Source organism: Rhipicephalus microplus, chromosome X (assembly GCF_043290135.1).
Source record: "Rhipicephalus microplus isolate Deutch F79 chromosome X, USDA_Rmic, whole genome shotgun sequence".
Lineage (NCBI taxonomy): Eukaryota > Metazoa > Arthropoda > Arachnida > Ixodida > Ixodidae > Rhipicephalus > Rhipicephalus microplus.
This window is the reverse complement of record NC_134710.1, coordinates 170830181-170846565: the sequence shown is the minus strand read 5'-3', so window position 1 is coordinate 170846565 and position 16385 is coordinate 170830181. Positions and strand designations below refer to the sequence as shown.

The window sequence follows — 16385 nt, the reverse complement described above, 5'->3', positions numbered from 1 at the left end:
CATTTTTTTCTATCCTCATCCTCAACGAAGGCTTTGTAAAATGCCTTTCTTTTCCACTGAAGGTATGGTGAGGGTGAGTGTTTTTTTTCCTCATAAGTGTATGATGTTCTTCTTCTATTTTGCTCGTTTATGGGTTGTGGAAAAGCTTTATTGCTAATTACATTATAGACATATTATATACGCATGTGTTGTACTATCTTTTTTCTACATAATCAATTTGCATACCGGCAAGGCCTTTCTTTTGTTTTTGCGCTGTTCCACGCACACACACACAAAAAAAACTCAAATCAAATTATCACGGGGCTTGAAGCAACAAAGGCTTTCTTTAACGTAAAAGTATTTAAAAAATCAACTCCGACATGTAGCACCATCATTCTGTTGTATTAGATGTGCTGATTGTAACAATTATACATCATGTCGTAAGAACGTCATCATCATCGGTGAGTGCGCTCGAGGCGAGTGGCGCCTAGAACGCGCGTAACGTGCGGAGGTTAAGAAGATGAAGACTGCCACTTCTCGGATGGTTGATTGTCCTACGAGTCGTCACAGTCACTTCCACGACAAGATGGACGACAAGACTCCCGCAACCAAGAGTCGGCCACCGTTCTGGCCAACTTGCCGGTACAACCATAGTGGTCTGCCACCTCTGAAAGATCACCAGAGCTTCGTGGGAAAGCACATGTTGTACTACGGAAGCACCCAAAAGACTCACGAAGCCATTGAAGCGATGTCAAACGTGGTGGCGAGATGTCATCGAGGCTGCCTGGAACAACAATATCAGGCCTCGTGGCTGGGCCCTCAATTGGTTTCTAGCTCGGAGTTCAAACCCGCTACAGACGAAAATGACATGGACAGAGAGGTGGCCGTCGCCAGATGCCATGGTCACGTCGCACCAGCCAATACGCGACAACTCTGTGACGGGGTGGCCATTAACTCGGAACCATCGCTCAACATCTTCCCTCAAGCGTTCACTCGACACCTTTCCGAGAAGCCAACGACCAAGAAGACCTCTGAACTCCCGGAAGTCGTCTCCGGTGACGGGACGAGAACCGGGGGTAACAAAGGGCGAAGGGATGTTTCGTCCGTTGATGACATCGATGTTAACGACGAAACTGCAAAGCCCAAGACGACGCGTCTTGAAGTTAAGGAGTATCAGAGTGTTCATTCAATGGAAGCTTGCGAGATGAGCACCACCCCGCAAGCACACGCTGCCGGGGACTCGAAGAGCAAGAAGAGCGGTGCGAGAAAGCCCATGGTTTGTGGCCATCCGCGCCATGCCGCCCGCTTCAAGGATGGATGGGTGGTTGAGAACAAGACGAAACAAGAAGTCAAAGGCTCGAAAGATTGTCTTGGGTAGGCTTACGCTTGAAAATGGTGTGCGAGAAATATCGACTTTGCATACTCAGCACATCAAGCAAACGTAATTTGATTTATTCTCGTATGATGACGATAAAATGTTTGAGGGAAAACAAAAATAAGAATAAAATGATCGAGAGGGCTAAATGTTGAGGGTGATTTCCACCTTTCTGGACACCAGTGGCGGCCACTGCTCGCCAGCCTTGATCCCGAAGACCCATTTGGGCCAGCAAATCAATTTGAATGGGAATAGCCTTCCAAGGCTCCCCCAGCTTCCGTAGTTTATAAGACGCGACTGTGCCTTTGAAGGTTTTCAATAAATTTCCCATGTGGCGTGTAGCAACGTCGGTCTCGACTCGCATCACGGACATTGGTTTACATATGCATTCGGTTTTATGTTATGCTACCTTTCCGAATGCGCATAGGTGTTAACCCTAATTTGTGTGAGGCAGAGAGTTTCGTCAACTTTAATTGGTTTGTGCGGTGGGACATAACGCTGCCTTGCCTTACGTCTATGCTCCAGTATATCGCGTGCTGTGTGAGGTTCCTACTGATTGTTGGCGTCGTTTTTCGCTAGGTTGCCTAAATAACTAGTGAAGTGGTGCGCCGTGCTCATTACCCGAGATACAGTCATGGCCGGGGCACCAGAATATGGCATGGTACTGTGCCAGCTGCTTGCAGAGTATTCTCTGGGTTGCATTAGGCAGTTCACTAGTTAGATACATTCTGCAAGCTTCTTTCATATCACACATGACTTGCGCGAATGTATTGTGTGCCCCTTTAGTTCTAAAACCTAGCGTAATTCCCACTGGTTTCATTGTTGTGGTACAGGTCATTTTAATTGAAGCTGCTCGAGTTTTAGTGGTATGTGGCAGTGGTTTAACTGCTTCTAAGACGCAGCTATGGCTTGAGTTGGTGGCATGACTGGAGACCATCTCGTGATTCTGGCCAAACTGTTTTTGAAGGTGCCGTGTTGTAGCTCGTCTTTTCGTCCCACGGAACTATTTGCTGATGTTTCGCGAAATTGGGCAGACGTTTATTATGTGTTAGTGTCTTTCCTTAGCCACAGTAGTAATTTTCTCCCGATAGTATTATGATCCAAAAGATTTGATTGATTGATTGATATGTGGGGTTTAACGTCCCAAAACCACTATATGATTATGAGAGACGCCGTAGTGGAGGACTCCGGAAATTTAGACCACCTGGGGTTCTTTAACGTGCACCCAAATCTGAGCACACGGGCCTACAACATTTCCGCCTCCATCGGAAATGCAGCCGCCGCAGCCGGGATTCGAACCCGCGCCCTGCGGGTCAGCAGCCGAGTATCTTAGCCACTAGACCACCGCGGCGGGGCTATGATCCAAAAGAGATATAGAGAATAAATTGATAGAAAGACAGGGAAACGGGTATCCCAAGCGAATAGGGGTTTTTCTGCATACCTTTGTTAAGCATAGTCGTTCCTTTTGAGAAAGAAGCGGTGTGGCTAGAAGAATTTTGAAAGTGAATCACTTTAATTAAGTGAATCTCCCCGCATGATCAAATGAATCTCTTTAATTTTTGTCGGTGTGAACTCCTGATATGCTTGGTTTATTGGTTGGTTGTTCCTCGGAGTCAAGGTGCAAGCCACAATGGGGGATCGGCCGTGAAATGGACGGTACCTCATCTTTGCAACGACATTGTTTTACTGGACGGGATTTTCAGATGAGGGTGTTTTAACAAAGAACAGATTGTTAAAACATGAAATAAAAATAGAATAAATAAAGGAAATAAAAAAAGAAACCCCAACAAGCTGTAATTAAGTTGATACGTTACTTTATTATTGATGAAAGACTGTACCATCGCAGAGTTTCTCCTTATTCAGTCCTCTGCCCTTTTTTGTTGTCCTATGAATTATTCGAGCTGTGCTTTTTGTTGTACAATTAATAACTTTATATGCGTAGCTTGAACGTTTGTTGTTTTGCAGCCATACGCTCAATATTCTCATCGTTCGTCCCTGCGGTATCAATTGACCTCCTATGCCTAATTAGTTATATGGCTGGTTTGTTTACATATTTTCTGCCATGGATGAAGATGAACTCTGGTTTTTCTGGTGCACCTGCCACGCTATTTCTTTGAGAAAACTCCTGTTCTGTTTGGTAGCTTCTTATAAGAGTACCTCCTTCTTTTCGGAGGATGTAATCTTATATGCCCGGGTCGCTTGGCTACCACTAAAGCTGTGGTGACGGTGGTGATAGTAATGATGAGGATTTTGATGCTTAGATGGTTGGCACCTACCTCGTAAAATGAATCGGCCAAGAGTGGGGTGGGTCTTAGAGTCTGGATTTATTAATTTTAATAAAGTGTTAACATGGGTTACAGTTAAAATTATAATAAAGCGTAATTAGGATGAGTCCTAATTTTATCCTACACTAGTTTGGGTATCATAATGAGAAACGTTCTGTTCAGTAGGATGACATAATAGGTAATTATCAGCAGCTGATTCAAGTAATAAATCATTTTGATTTGGATATGAACTTTTCGACAGCATTGAATATAATCCTGTCCGAGCATGCCAGCGGAAATGCCCAAAATGATAACAAAAAGGTCGACGTAAATGGTAGACCAAGTTGCAGCACTTTAACTTCAATATTTCGTTTTTTGTGGAAAAAAACGTCGGCAGCTCATTGCTACAGCTTCGTATCAAAAGAAGCATGAAGGAGAGATTGCCAGCTCTGTACATGTATATAAAACGAGATTTCAGATTCTACATCGCCCTCTTGTAGTTACTACTTCTGTCCTTGTTTTACACCATTACCTGCTCAAGGGAAATGAAAGTGGTGATAATCCAGCGATGAATCGAGGATTGAAATAAGAATCGACAAAGCTTACTTTCTCAATCTGACCACAGAGAAAAACTCCGTAACTGGAAGGAGAGCAAGAACTTGGCCTGCAACGAAAGAAGCCTTTCCCAAAGCGCACACAACCTTATTTAAAAGTATCCCTCTTTATCCCAGCACCCAAATTAATCGCTGGTTTCGCAAATGATGGGGAACGGCGAGTGCAATACTCTTAGAGCATGTTATTTTTTTGAAGGTGGTAGAGCTGAACCTAATGATAATGAATCTGAAACGATAGCCACCAGAAGTTACAGATAAGAAGTTACAGATAAGGTTAAGTAGGGCGAAAATAACCGCTAAGAGTGAACCCAGATTATCGGAGTACAATCAGAGGGTCTTACGGAAAACAACCAGTCTAGTCGTGTTGCGAAAATTCCAATCCCGGCCATTTCTTCACACTGTGAAACACTAGTTGCTACCACGACCGTCATGGCAATCTGATATAAGTGATCCCGAAAAAGACCACTCAGTACATTCCAAGGAAGTAACTCCGCATTGTTTGGATATATATCATTATATTATATAGCTGATTCACGGAACCTATAATGTCTTTACCACAATAACTTTAGTCTTTATCTGTAAGTAGTCTGATAGCTGTGGGGTAAATGTTATCGGTGTAGTATGGAAGTAAGGCCACAAGACAAAAACAAACAAACAGGGTTAGTAGGCTAATCAATATATATTCGTCTCGTCTCATTGGTGATTCATGAAGCGTTAAGGATGATTGAACTGTTATCATTTTGAATCTTATAGCAAAATGTAGAATTTAGGAATCTTTATATAGAACTGCATTTGCCACAAATTTGGATAGCGCCAGGCACCAGCGAAGTGCCTGGCGTTTAAGTAAATATAGTGGACGTAACTTTCATGCTAGAGTGCCAGGAGCCCCGCCGTGGTGGTCTAGTGGCTAAGGTACTCGGCTGCTGACCCGCAGGGCGCGGGTTCGAATCCCGGCTGCGGCGGCTGCATTTCCGATGGAGGCGGAAATGTTGTAGGCCCGTGTGCTCAGATTTGGGTGCACGTTAAAGAACCCCAGGTGGTCTAAATTTCCGGAGCCCTCCACTACGGCGTCTCTCATAATCATATAGTGGTTTTGGGACGTTAAACCCCACATATCAATTAGAGTGCCAGGAAATAAGGCACATTGAAGCTGCAATATAGGGCGTATATACACACTGTAAATATTTATTAGTGTGTCAGCGCGCATGCGCCGTTGGTTATTTTTGTGTAGATAGCTCTTGACGCTTTAGTCATTGTATGCTCAAGATGCGTACGCCAGTTAAGCTTTCCATCATGACTGATTTCGAGGTAACTGACTGTTTGCAGTTGGTGTAATAGGAGATTTATATCTATACTGTCTTGTGGACAGAATAAATATATAACGGCACACTTCTGTACATTAACGGTTACACAAATATTCTCTAGCCAATATTCTAAAGTAGATTAGTATCGTTGTAAAAAATTATTGTAAAGGTTGTGGCTTTTTTGGGGGGAGGGAGGGGGGAGGGTGGTGCTTAGTCACCATCTCGTATTGCTCACAAGAAAATATATTAAATGCGCGGCGAATTCAAACACACGAATAATTCATTTTTGCTAATTTACCATACTTATACCGTAATTTAGAGATAATAAGCGGTGAGTTGAGATACGCTTGCTGTAAAAAGTTTCAAAAGGGGGCTAATTCATTATAATAGCAAGTTTCACAGCAAGAGAGCATAGAAAAAAATTTGGGAAATAGTGAGGAGAAGCGCTGACTTCCAACGGATGTTTATTTTGCAACATGGGAGAATAAATGCGTGCAGATAAGATTAAATACAAGCCCTCTCAATATATCGACAGTCAAATCTGCGCTGTGAAACTTGCCATAATGCACCCAGAGAAACAAGTCCATGCTTCCACTCTTGTTAGCTACATTCGACATAATACTTTCCAAATGGTTTAACGATATACGTGGGTGGTTCAGCTGCGTGTGTGATTCAATACACGAAGCATCAGAGGCACGTTGCGGTAATCATATTTAGGTCTTTCCGAACGGCATCTTGTATCAACGCGATAGTGTGAAAGAGCTCATTTCGAGGAAGCTGTGGTGTCGGCGTGGGCGTCATTGGTTGTTAGCGAAAAAAGATTATGTGTTTAGTGACAAAAAAAACACACGAGACAAATGCGAATAAAATAAATAATAAAAATATCTGGGTCAGAGTGAGGATGAAAACCATGCTGCCTGCGTGCTAAGTAAGTGTTCTACTATAGAGCAACGCGTATTCTTAAAAAAAAAAAAACATACAGTGCCAATGATTTCCTCTGCTTGAAAATTTAGTGGCAATATCTTTCATTAAAAAAACAGACGCGTCTTGTATAGAGGCTTTACAATGAACGCGTAAACTGCGTGGCACAAGCGTACATTGCGATCAGGTGTCAAAACACGTGATTATCTTTGTGAGTTCATGGTTTAAAACGAGCCCCCTCCCACCCCCCCCCCCCAAAAAAAAAGGCACACAAGTTACATCACGTATTTCCTTAAGACCACGTAGTGGGTTCATAGCCAGTTGAAAACATTTCACGAGCGTAACTTCTCATGCTTTGAAGCCTGCTACCTGTCACACAGAATGCAGTCATGTGAGAAAGCTTCACTAACAAAGCCACTATCAATTTTATTGATTAAATTGTAGTAAACTTCAATTTAAACTTCTCGATCGAGTGACATAATATATCGAAAAAGTATGCACTAAAGGGTTGAAGCACGCACTAGGGAGAGGACATCGCTATCGCGTTCAACTGATAAAGGCGAAGCTTAAGGATCCCATGTTTTTTTCCGGTTATTTTTGGGAATTACGGTGATTGATTGTATGTTACTTGATCATGAGACAAACGATCACTATTTTGTGAATATTGATACGTGTATGGAACTGTCGCCCCGACACAGCTGAATTGGCACCCAAATGAAGAAGACGACAACGTGGTTGTAGTGGGTTGGACTCTCGAGCTTCTCCCGTTGGCCTGCATGACTGTGCGCTCTCTAAGCCGTTAGCAAGACCAGCTCTCGGTGAATAAATCTTCCCCGTAACATCTTTTGGTGGAGGGGCTACGCTTCCCCGTAACAATATTTCTGTCTCAAGGCACAGCGTGCCATTCTTTTATTATTATGCAACAATCAAAAACAAGATGCGAATGTAGACAGGTCTCAATTTAATTTTTTTCTGAAGCGCATTCTGGCATCTTCGCGATTACAGTATCTGGCACAAAAATTTGACACTCAGCGTCAAGACTATGGCAGATTGTAGGTAGGGAAACTTATTAATAAGATCACCCAGACTCAGGTAGAGCGGTGAGTCTCAGTGAGTGACATTATCGTGCGTTTGAGTCTGAGTGAGTCAGGTTAAGAAAAAGTTTTGTGAGTTTAGGTCGCAGTGAGACCTAAGCCTCAGTTATATTTTTTCGAGTTTGAGTGAGCTGCACATTGTTTCGCCGACCTATGATCTTATTTGATCAGCTTCAGCATTTCTGCGAGCCTTACGTCGGCTCACTTTTAAACACACCTACGTCTACCCACACATAATTAGGCGCACTAGAAGTCACATGCCAGCTCAATATTTGGTGATCAGAAGCGTGAATTGTGAAGGAAGAGAGAGAGAGAGGAGGGTGGTGCCTGGAATTCTGCATGTAAAATCTTTGACGAGAAGTTCTTCACAAAAATAGCTAAAGAAAGGAAGGCGAAAAGCAAGCCCCAAACATTAAAATAATAGGGTAGGGGACTGCGATTACCGGCTGTGGGGTGCGAAGTCATGCCTCGTACATTTTATAAGAGTGGCGTTGCTGCGAACTTACTCTGCAGGGTAAATCTGTGCACGCCTACGAAACTAAGACATGGTTGCAGCACACCCGTCTCCACCGACTGGACCCATTTCTTCGGTTTTCTTCACCCATCAGCTACTTTCCCAACTATTGACAACCACGCTTTCTCGACTGTGGCTTGGTGGCCACAGTCGACATAGCGGTGCAATGCACCACTGCTTGCAATTACTGCTGCAACGTGGAAACTTCGGAACATCTTCCTCTGTACTCGGTAAAGCGCTGTAGCGGTACGCCACAGCTAGCGATAGAGGCCAACTGTGCTGATAACAAACTGCTGTATATCTTCGTGCTGTTTACAAACGCAGGCCCTGGACGGTTCCCGGTTTTGCGCTTCGACACAGCCTGATAGCATTGGCGAGGAACCTCACTCATTTCGAGCACTTTTCTTTTGTGACCGGGAAAATATTTTAAATACATTTTCTTTTACGCTACACACAATATTAAAATATATATTCTAGTTTAGAGCACCTTCTTTTTTTTCCTGAAGCGGGAAGACTTCTTTTTTACACCAATGCAACAGAAATAAACAAGCTTTCCGTTTCAGGGTTAGGGAGCGATAATTGAAGACCGGACGTTTCTTGGGACGCAAAAACGTGCTGCTGCTGTATTGCATTTTTAAAACCTAGCTATAAGGTGATTAGTCGTCGCAACGAAAGACCTTAAGGCAATATTGCTTTGATTTTCGTATACGTGACAGTGGCCTGTTAGAGAGACTCTGATAGGCTTAATCTCGACTCTAATCTCGAGTCCCTAACTCCCGCTTCTTTTTTTTTCTTTTAATATTTTCCTCTAAGCTCCTTCATCGGCGTTTTTCCCTTTTACCTTAATGTAGAGTAGCAAACCAGATGCTAAAGTTCTGGTTAACTACCCTGACTTTCCGTCGTCTCTCTACCTATAGCTTTTCATTTCACTTTTTCTCCGTGACTCTGGTGCCACAGATTGCTTGTTTTCTCCCAACCGGTGTTGTTTTCTCCCAACCAATCAGTATCTGACGGTGCGTGGTCATGACAGCAGTTGCTTGTGCCATCGATTCCATTTGTAGCCAAGATAAGACTCAGGTATAAAGGGAACATCCATCAGATACGGGTGATGAAATCGTCAAGCTCTATCTCGGCAGACCCCCGGCAGTCAAACACCAGGAATACTCGGGCTCTTCCAACGAAAATCTTGACAGAGACTTTTCACAGCAAGAAATCAGGGCAGTCCTGCAGACTATCAAGACCAAGTCAGCTCCAGGTCCCGACAAAGTGTCCAACAAGATGCTCCAGAATCTGGACGACCAGGGAACGAGCCGTTTGACAGACTTCATCAACGAGTGTGTGAGAAACGGGGAGATACCCGATGAATGGAAACAAATCCGACGTGACCCTCATTCCTAAGCCGGGTAAACCCCTAGAAATCCAAAACATGCGGCCCATCTCCCTCACTTCTTGCGTCGGTAAAGTAATGGAGCATGCTTGCCTGAACAGGGTTAACGGCTACCTTGAGTCTAACAACGTATACCGCAGCAACATGATCGGCTTCAGAAGAGGGCTCTCCACACAAGATGCCATGATACAACTAAAGGAGCAAGTCATAGACCCCATTGGACGAGGCATGAGGGCAATAATCGGGCTAGATCTGAGGAAGGCCTTCGACATGACCGAGCACGCAGTCATTCTAAAACGAATTGCACAACTCGGTCTAGGCGAGCACACGTACAAGTACACCAGAAATTTTTTTACGGGAAAAACTGCCACGGTTAGACTGGACGAGGAGGAGAGCATCCAAGTGGACATGGGCAGCGGTGGCACACCGCAAGGGTCCATCTTGTCACCGATGCTGTTTAACCTCGTCATGATTGGATTATCAGAAAAAATTAGAGCGAATCGAAGGCATCACTCACACAATTTATGCAGACGACATTACGAATTGGACCACGCAAGACACCAGTGAAGGCGAGATGGAGAATAGACTTCAATAGGCGGTGGATGCAGTCGAGAGTCATCTGAATGGCACTGGATTGGAATTCTCACCGGGAAAATCAAAACTGCTACTATACCACCCCAAAAGACTAGGCGTATACATTGCAGAAACGTAGCAGAATTACACAAAAGAATCAAGATAATCACTAGAAATGGCACGGCGATACCCTTGGTTCAGAAGATCGGAGTCTTGGGTCTGTATATTGAAGCCAGGGGAACCAATGGGGAAACTATAACGCGCCTGGAAAAGAAAGTCATGGCAGCCGTTAGGCTAATACAAATAGTATCCGATAAACGAAGGGGAATTAAAGAAAGAAGGTTGTACTACTCGTCCAGGCCTTTGCGATCAGCCCTGTCACGTACCTAGCGGCGTTTGTCCACTGGAACAAAGCCGAGAAAGACAAAGTCGACGCGCTGATTAGAAAAGCGAACATAGCTGCGCTAGGTCTACTGCAATACACAGAGAACGAAAGGTTGCTAATACTCGGAGTACATAACACGCTGAATGAGATCACTGAAGCACAAAGGATAGCGCAACTCGAACGATTCTCTGGAACCATGGCGGGTAGAGAAATTATCGAAAAGATCTTCATTAAGTACCATGGAATGAAAGGTCCCAAGAAGCAGATTCACCCAGACGTCCGGTCTGCGATAATTACGGAAAACATCCCAAAAAATAAGCACCCTGCACACAACGTTGAGAGACGAAAATGCCGCACGAAAATTATCCTTAAAAACCACGGCACGTGGGAGGGTGTGCTTTTTGTAGACGCCGCCTGGTTTTCCCAAAATAATAATTTCAGTATCAGGGTTGTGCATGGCTCCTTCTTCGCAATGGCGGTCATAGACACAAAAGGGAAGACCTTGACCGTGGGCTCCGTAAGGACCAGATCATCGGAGGCAGCGGAAGAAATGGCCATTGCACTGGTCGTAGTCAATGGTCGAAAACACGATGGCCATTAGGAATTTCGTAGTAAATGGTCGAAAACAAGATGGCCATTAGGAATTTCACAAAGGGATAGGTCTCCACCGAAGCAGCCAAAATCCGGAACCGCAGAGCAGAAGACTTCCGGAATGGTAAAATTGTACCCAAATACCTCAAGTGGATTCCGGCGCACATGGGGGAATTAGGCATCGAAGACACAACCATCCCTCAAAACCTCAACGAGAAGGCCCACCGAACCGTGCGAGAACTAACCCACCACGGCTCGGACAGCGACGGCCTGGCCCCCCGCACCCACCACAGAAGGGGAGACGACTCCAGTGGAGGCGATGAGGACGATGGAGGTGATGACAATAATGAATATGCGATACAGGACGACAGAAGCAGTTTGGTCACGTATCATGACATATTGACACATTATAAGTGACGACGAGAAGAATATCCGCCACCACACAAACAGCTAATCAGATCTCAAGAAACAGATCGGCGAAGATTGTAAACCAGAACCTTTTTAAATCCAGTACACCTGAACAGAGTAAATTCCAGACGATACCCACAAACAAGCTGTACCCTATGTAAGTACGAACACGCAGATATGGCAGATATTCTATGGCAATGTACGCAGGTAACTGTAGTATACCGAGAGGACAATATAAAAGCGGACCTTCTCGAGAAGCGTTGGCTAAGTGCGCTGACTAGCTCAGATCTGCACGACCAACTGTGGGCAATCCAGCGGGCCCGGACAGCGGTGGAAAGGCTATTCCTCACCGCAAAAAAAACAAAAACAAAAAACAAACGTCGGTGTGGGCAGGGTTTCTTTTTTTAAATAAAGTTTTTCCATCCATCCGTCCATTTGTTGCTTCGTGCAGCAGTGATTACGAGGCCGACAAGAGCGGATCTCAGTGCGTGATTCCATATACACGGTGTTTCAGAAAATGTGTTGAATATTCTTTAAAAATTAGTAAAACACGCCACTTGCTCACTGTCTTATCAGTTGCTTGTTTCTGTAGCGGCAGACATCTTAAGAAAGTCTAAGACATCATTTAGGATGGTAATGAGGAAAGTTAAATGACTTAACTTGTTATTTAGTGGAGTTCGGCAGTTAAGTCAAATAGGACAATTGAGGTTATTGATGCGGAAAACGCACTGCCGCATTGAAATTACAAAAAAGCGGCCTCAGTAGTAACGACTACGAATTAATACGATTCTCCTGAATTCTGCGGCCAAAGCGAAAAACGCGAACCGAAGAGCGTAACAAGCAGACGACTACAAATGGCGTCACTCTTTTTAACAGCGGTTACAGGGTTGCAATTTTTCCCCGTTCTATAACGTATGTGTGTCATGCGGGCGGTAATGTCGGGTGCAGCCCACACACCAACACAACGAAGTTGAAGTTGATATAAAAACGCTCCCTCATTTAGGTTATGCTTTTTGGCGTTTCGGTTTCCGTTTCGCCGTAGACTTGAGGAGAATTTCGTTAATTCGCAGTAATTACTAGAGGCGGATTTTCCGAGATCTCAAAGCGGCAATTAGTTTTTCGCATGAAGGACTTCAATTTTACGATTTCACTAATATGCCTAACTCCTCCAATTAAAAAAGGTATTTATTTTAACTTTCCTAATTACCGTTACAAATAATATCATCAACCTTCTTAAGATGCCTTCAACTGCATAAAAAGCAACTGTCAAGACAGCGAGCTAATAGCGCCTATGCCTGATTTTCAAAACAACTGTACGCCTTTTTTAAAACACCCTGTATGGCTTTGATTACCGTGCATTGAAGACCACATAAAAAGTGCTCGATATTGCAAGATTTGCAAGGGGTTCCGTGTTGCAAGATTTTATTGAACAATAGAAAAGTCATGTGCCATACATGAATGAGCACTCATTAAAGGCTTTTATCGTGTTCAACTTCCTGTGAAGGTGAAAGGCAAATGACAAATTTATGTATACTTTGATGTACGAGGACATTAAGAACTCAGAGTGGTCAGTATTGATGCACTGTTATCCGCTATGAAGTCAAGCGTAGGCTACAAACATTCAATCGAGAGAAAAAATATTGAGTGTTTTTTCACAACTTTTGCAGGCGAAGATTGCATATTATGTTCGCACGCGTCACATTGTTTTTGTTACACCCACAGGAGAAGATTAACCACTGTCACTTTAACATTAACAATCTTATGGAACCACGCGCTGTTGAGAAGCTCTGAATGTCTGATTAATGTTCATTCAGTTGATCTCCGGCACAATCTAAACCTATAGTTTACATAAGCATTCAGGGCATGTGCATAAGTTGCTTATTGTAAAAAAAAAGCCTAAAAATGTGGTCAGCCAACGAAAAAGGAAATTTATGAACGAAACTTTTGTGAATTTTTTCTATGAGAAAAGGAGATACTTAGGCTAGTATGAAAAAAAAGGTGACGAATATTTGCTGTATAGTGTACTTAAAGAAAAGTACTATAGGAAAGTACATAAAATGAAGCCTGTTCAATATCAAACACCATTCTTCGCATGCAAGTATTAAAGTGTACATGCGTCGCTCATCCCAGTCATCGCATGCGTGCACGAAAACTGAGGTGAGAAGGCATAAAAAAGAATACAAGCTACTTTACCAACAAAGATGTGGACGTTGCAGATGAGCCCAAATACCCAAAGAAGCAAAGCGTGGCGCTCCATTTCTGGCCACTCAGCGTCAAACTGTCCACCGAGCGAAGCAGCCGCCGATGTGCGAATGTTGTTCTCTCTAAACAGCCCGCAATATTCCTGCCTCACCCGAAGCGCTATATTCAATTAACAGTTTTACCGGATGAACTGCAGGAAATGACCCCAACAATTATTGTCCCTCTTATCTCGAGCATGCAACATGTCGGTACAAAGGCCGAACAAGTGATGAGCAATAGCATATCTGCTTTGTACGGCAAACTACATGGTGACAAACGTACGGATATTGGAGTTTCGCACCAGATTAGATCCCCAGACACAAAAGCAAGCCATGTGGGATATGCTGCAATGCTGTAGCCGATCAGAATAGGGTCAGTGTACAAGGTCTGAGTTTCATCTGATGTCCTTTCTAAATTGAGATCTGTGCCCACGTGTCTAAACCATTTGGCAGAACTTTCTCTTAAGAACAGTTTGACAGAGTCAGACTTGTTGGTGAAGATGGGCATGGAACTGAATTGACGAACATATATGTGGAGCTTATTTTTTAAGAGCCAAATGCACTTTACTTGACACTGAATAAAACACACTCTTTTGTCAATGACAGGACTGTCAGGCATTATTCCACACAGTTTTGATCATGTGTTCCGGTCCCCTAAATACCTCAAGTCTGTATTGCGGCTAAAATCTGCATATACCGATACAGTTGGTATTTTGGAGTAAAGTTAGTATTAGGTTCCAATAGATTGGAACACTTCATATGTGCCAGATTTAGCTCGTAAAATAAGCCTGAAAAGATTCGATTGTACAGTATTTCAAATAATATTTTGTGATAATATTAGGATCATCTCTGTGTTTCCATCGGTGTCGTTCTTTGTTGCATGGACGTAATGGCGATTACTGGACTTCAGGACTCAATGGTCCTTCCTGGCGAAAGGCGCAATATTCTGCGTTGTCGGCAGTGTTTTTCGTTCTTTCCATATATTGAATGCCTTGATAAGTTTTTTTTTATGTGGAGCCGTTTCGAATCGCTTCTTCCCGCAGGTCGCGGGATTGAATCCCAGCGGCGGCGGCTGCATTTCCCATGGAGGCGGAAATGTTGTAGGCCCGTGTGCTCAGATTTGTGTGCACGTTAAAGAACCCAAGGTGGTCGAAATTTCCGGAGCCCTCCACTACGGCGTCTGTCATATTCATATGGTGGTTTTGAGACGTCAAAATCTACGTATAAATAAATAAATAAATAAATAAATAAATAAATAATAAATAAATAAATAAATAAATAAATAAATCAAATTGTTTCTTTCCTTTCAAGCCTAAATATATCGGAGCCAAATATTTGTGTTTCGCATGTATTTTAGCTGAAATATATCTTCTCGAAGCAAAATAAAAACATGAAACTGGCATGCCTAATTCCTAAAGAAATACTACGAGGCAAAAAGAAGTAGGAAAGCTGGCCCCTGACTCTTCATATTGGAGTTCTGACCTACAACGTGATGTCCTTCAGGAAATACGAGGTCACCCTAGAAAAAATAATTGTTAAACATAAACACGATATCAAATTAGGCAGCTTGGACCCTAATAAAATAGATTCAATGTGGCGTTGTTGTTGTTTTTTTGTATCGATTGTTGAGGCCGCATTGGTTAAATGAATGTGGCTCAGTTTAATTGGAGCAGATCCAGGATTTGGCAATTTTTTATAATAAACTTCTTTTCTGAGTTTACATAAGAATCAGGTATTGCCCCGTTTAGGTTCAAACTGTTTTAGAAGTTAGAGGTACTTAGGCACGCGTTGCGCTCTCCCGAATTTGAGCTCAGTTCCGGTTTCTCTATATTGATTTTTCCAAAAAAGGAAAAACAAATAAAAACACACTCCACATATTACTGAGAAAATGTGTGAAGTGTTAGGACCCAGTGGATGAAGTTTTCGCTGAAACATTACTAGCGTGAGATGTTCTTTTTTTTTTTGAGAATGCGGTCTTATATTACTATAGTTTGTGGGGTTTTAAGGGGCTTCATCAGCGATATTGATTAGGAGGCATGCGTTAGTGAAGGGCTCCGGAAATTTCAACCACATGGTGTTCTTGTCCGTTGCACAGTACCTGGGCTTCCATCGTTTCGCCTTCATCAACAATCAACCAGGATGGTCGTGATTGAACCCTCAACTTTCAGGCCAGAAGCCTAGTGCCATATACACTGAAAAATCCTAGTGGATAAATTTTAATTTAGTGAGTGAAAGAAAGACAGAAAAAATTGGCTTGATAACAACCCCATTAGCGGCTGCAACAGACTGCACACGGGCTGTAGCAAAAGCGCCTACCAGATTATGCCTTGCATATGACCACGCTGTCCCAGCCATGCACCGCTATCAACTAGGGTAGGGTTGGCGAAAATCCCCCCCCAAAAAAAGGTTAAAATAGTGAATTTTGTTCCTATTTCACTCTTCTAAATTAAAGACCTATGCAGAAAGTTTTTTTTGGGTACAAAGTACGTGCTACATAAATATTGCTATACTGTTAGTGCTCAGAGCGTTATTTTAAAATTAAATAAACATGCTCCAGATGTCTCATTTTACCTCAACCTGCGGAGCAAAACGAGACACTGCGTGGTACAAAACAAGACAGAGTGAAAAAAAATTATTCCTTAAGTTTTGGGAGCGAGCCTCTCAAACGGACGAACGAACACGTAGCCTCACTCATCATCATTCAATCCTTGGATATGCTGTGGTTTTGTTTTTCAG

At 43.1% G+C, this 16385-nt stretch overlaps 1 protein-coding gene across 1 annotated transcript in view; it reads right to left on the bottom strand.

Annotated features, from left to right (window-relative positions):
* LOC119176948 (MAM and LDL-receptor class A domain-containing protein 2) overlaps positions 1–13768 on the bottom strand; it is a 79220-nt gene extending 65452 nt beyond the window's left edge. The window contains exon 1 of the mRNA XM_075878196.1: positions 13603–13768. Coding sequence (XP_075734311.1) covers positions 13603–13666 — 64 coding nt within the window. The 5' untranslated portion in view covers positions 13667–13768. The remainder of the gene's footprint in view (positions 1–13602) is intronic.
* Positions 13769–16385: the final 2617 nt, after the last annotated feature.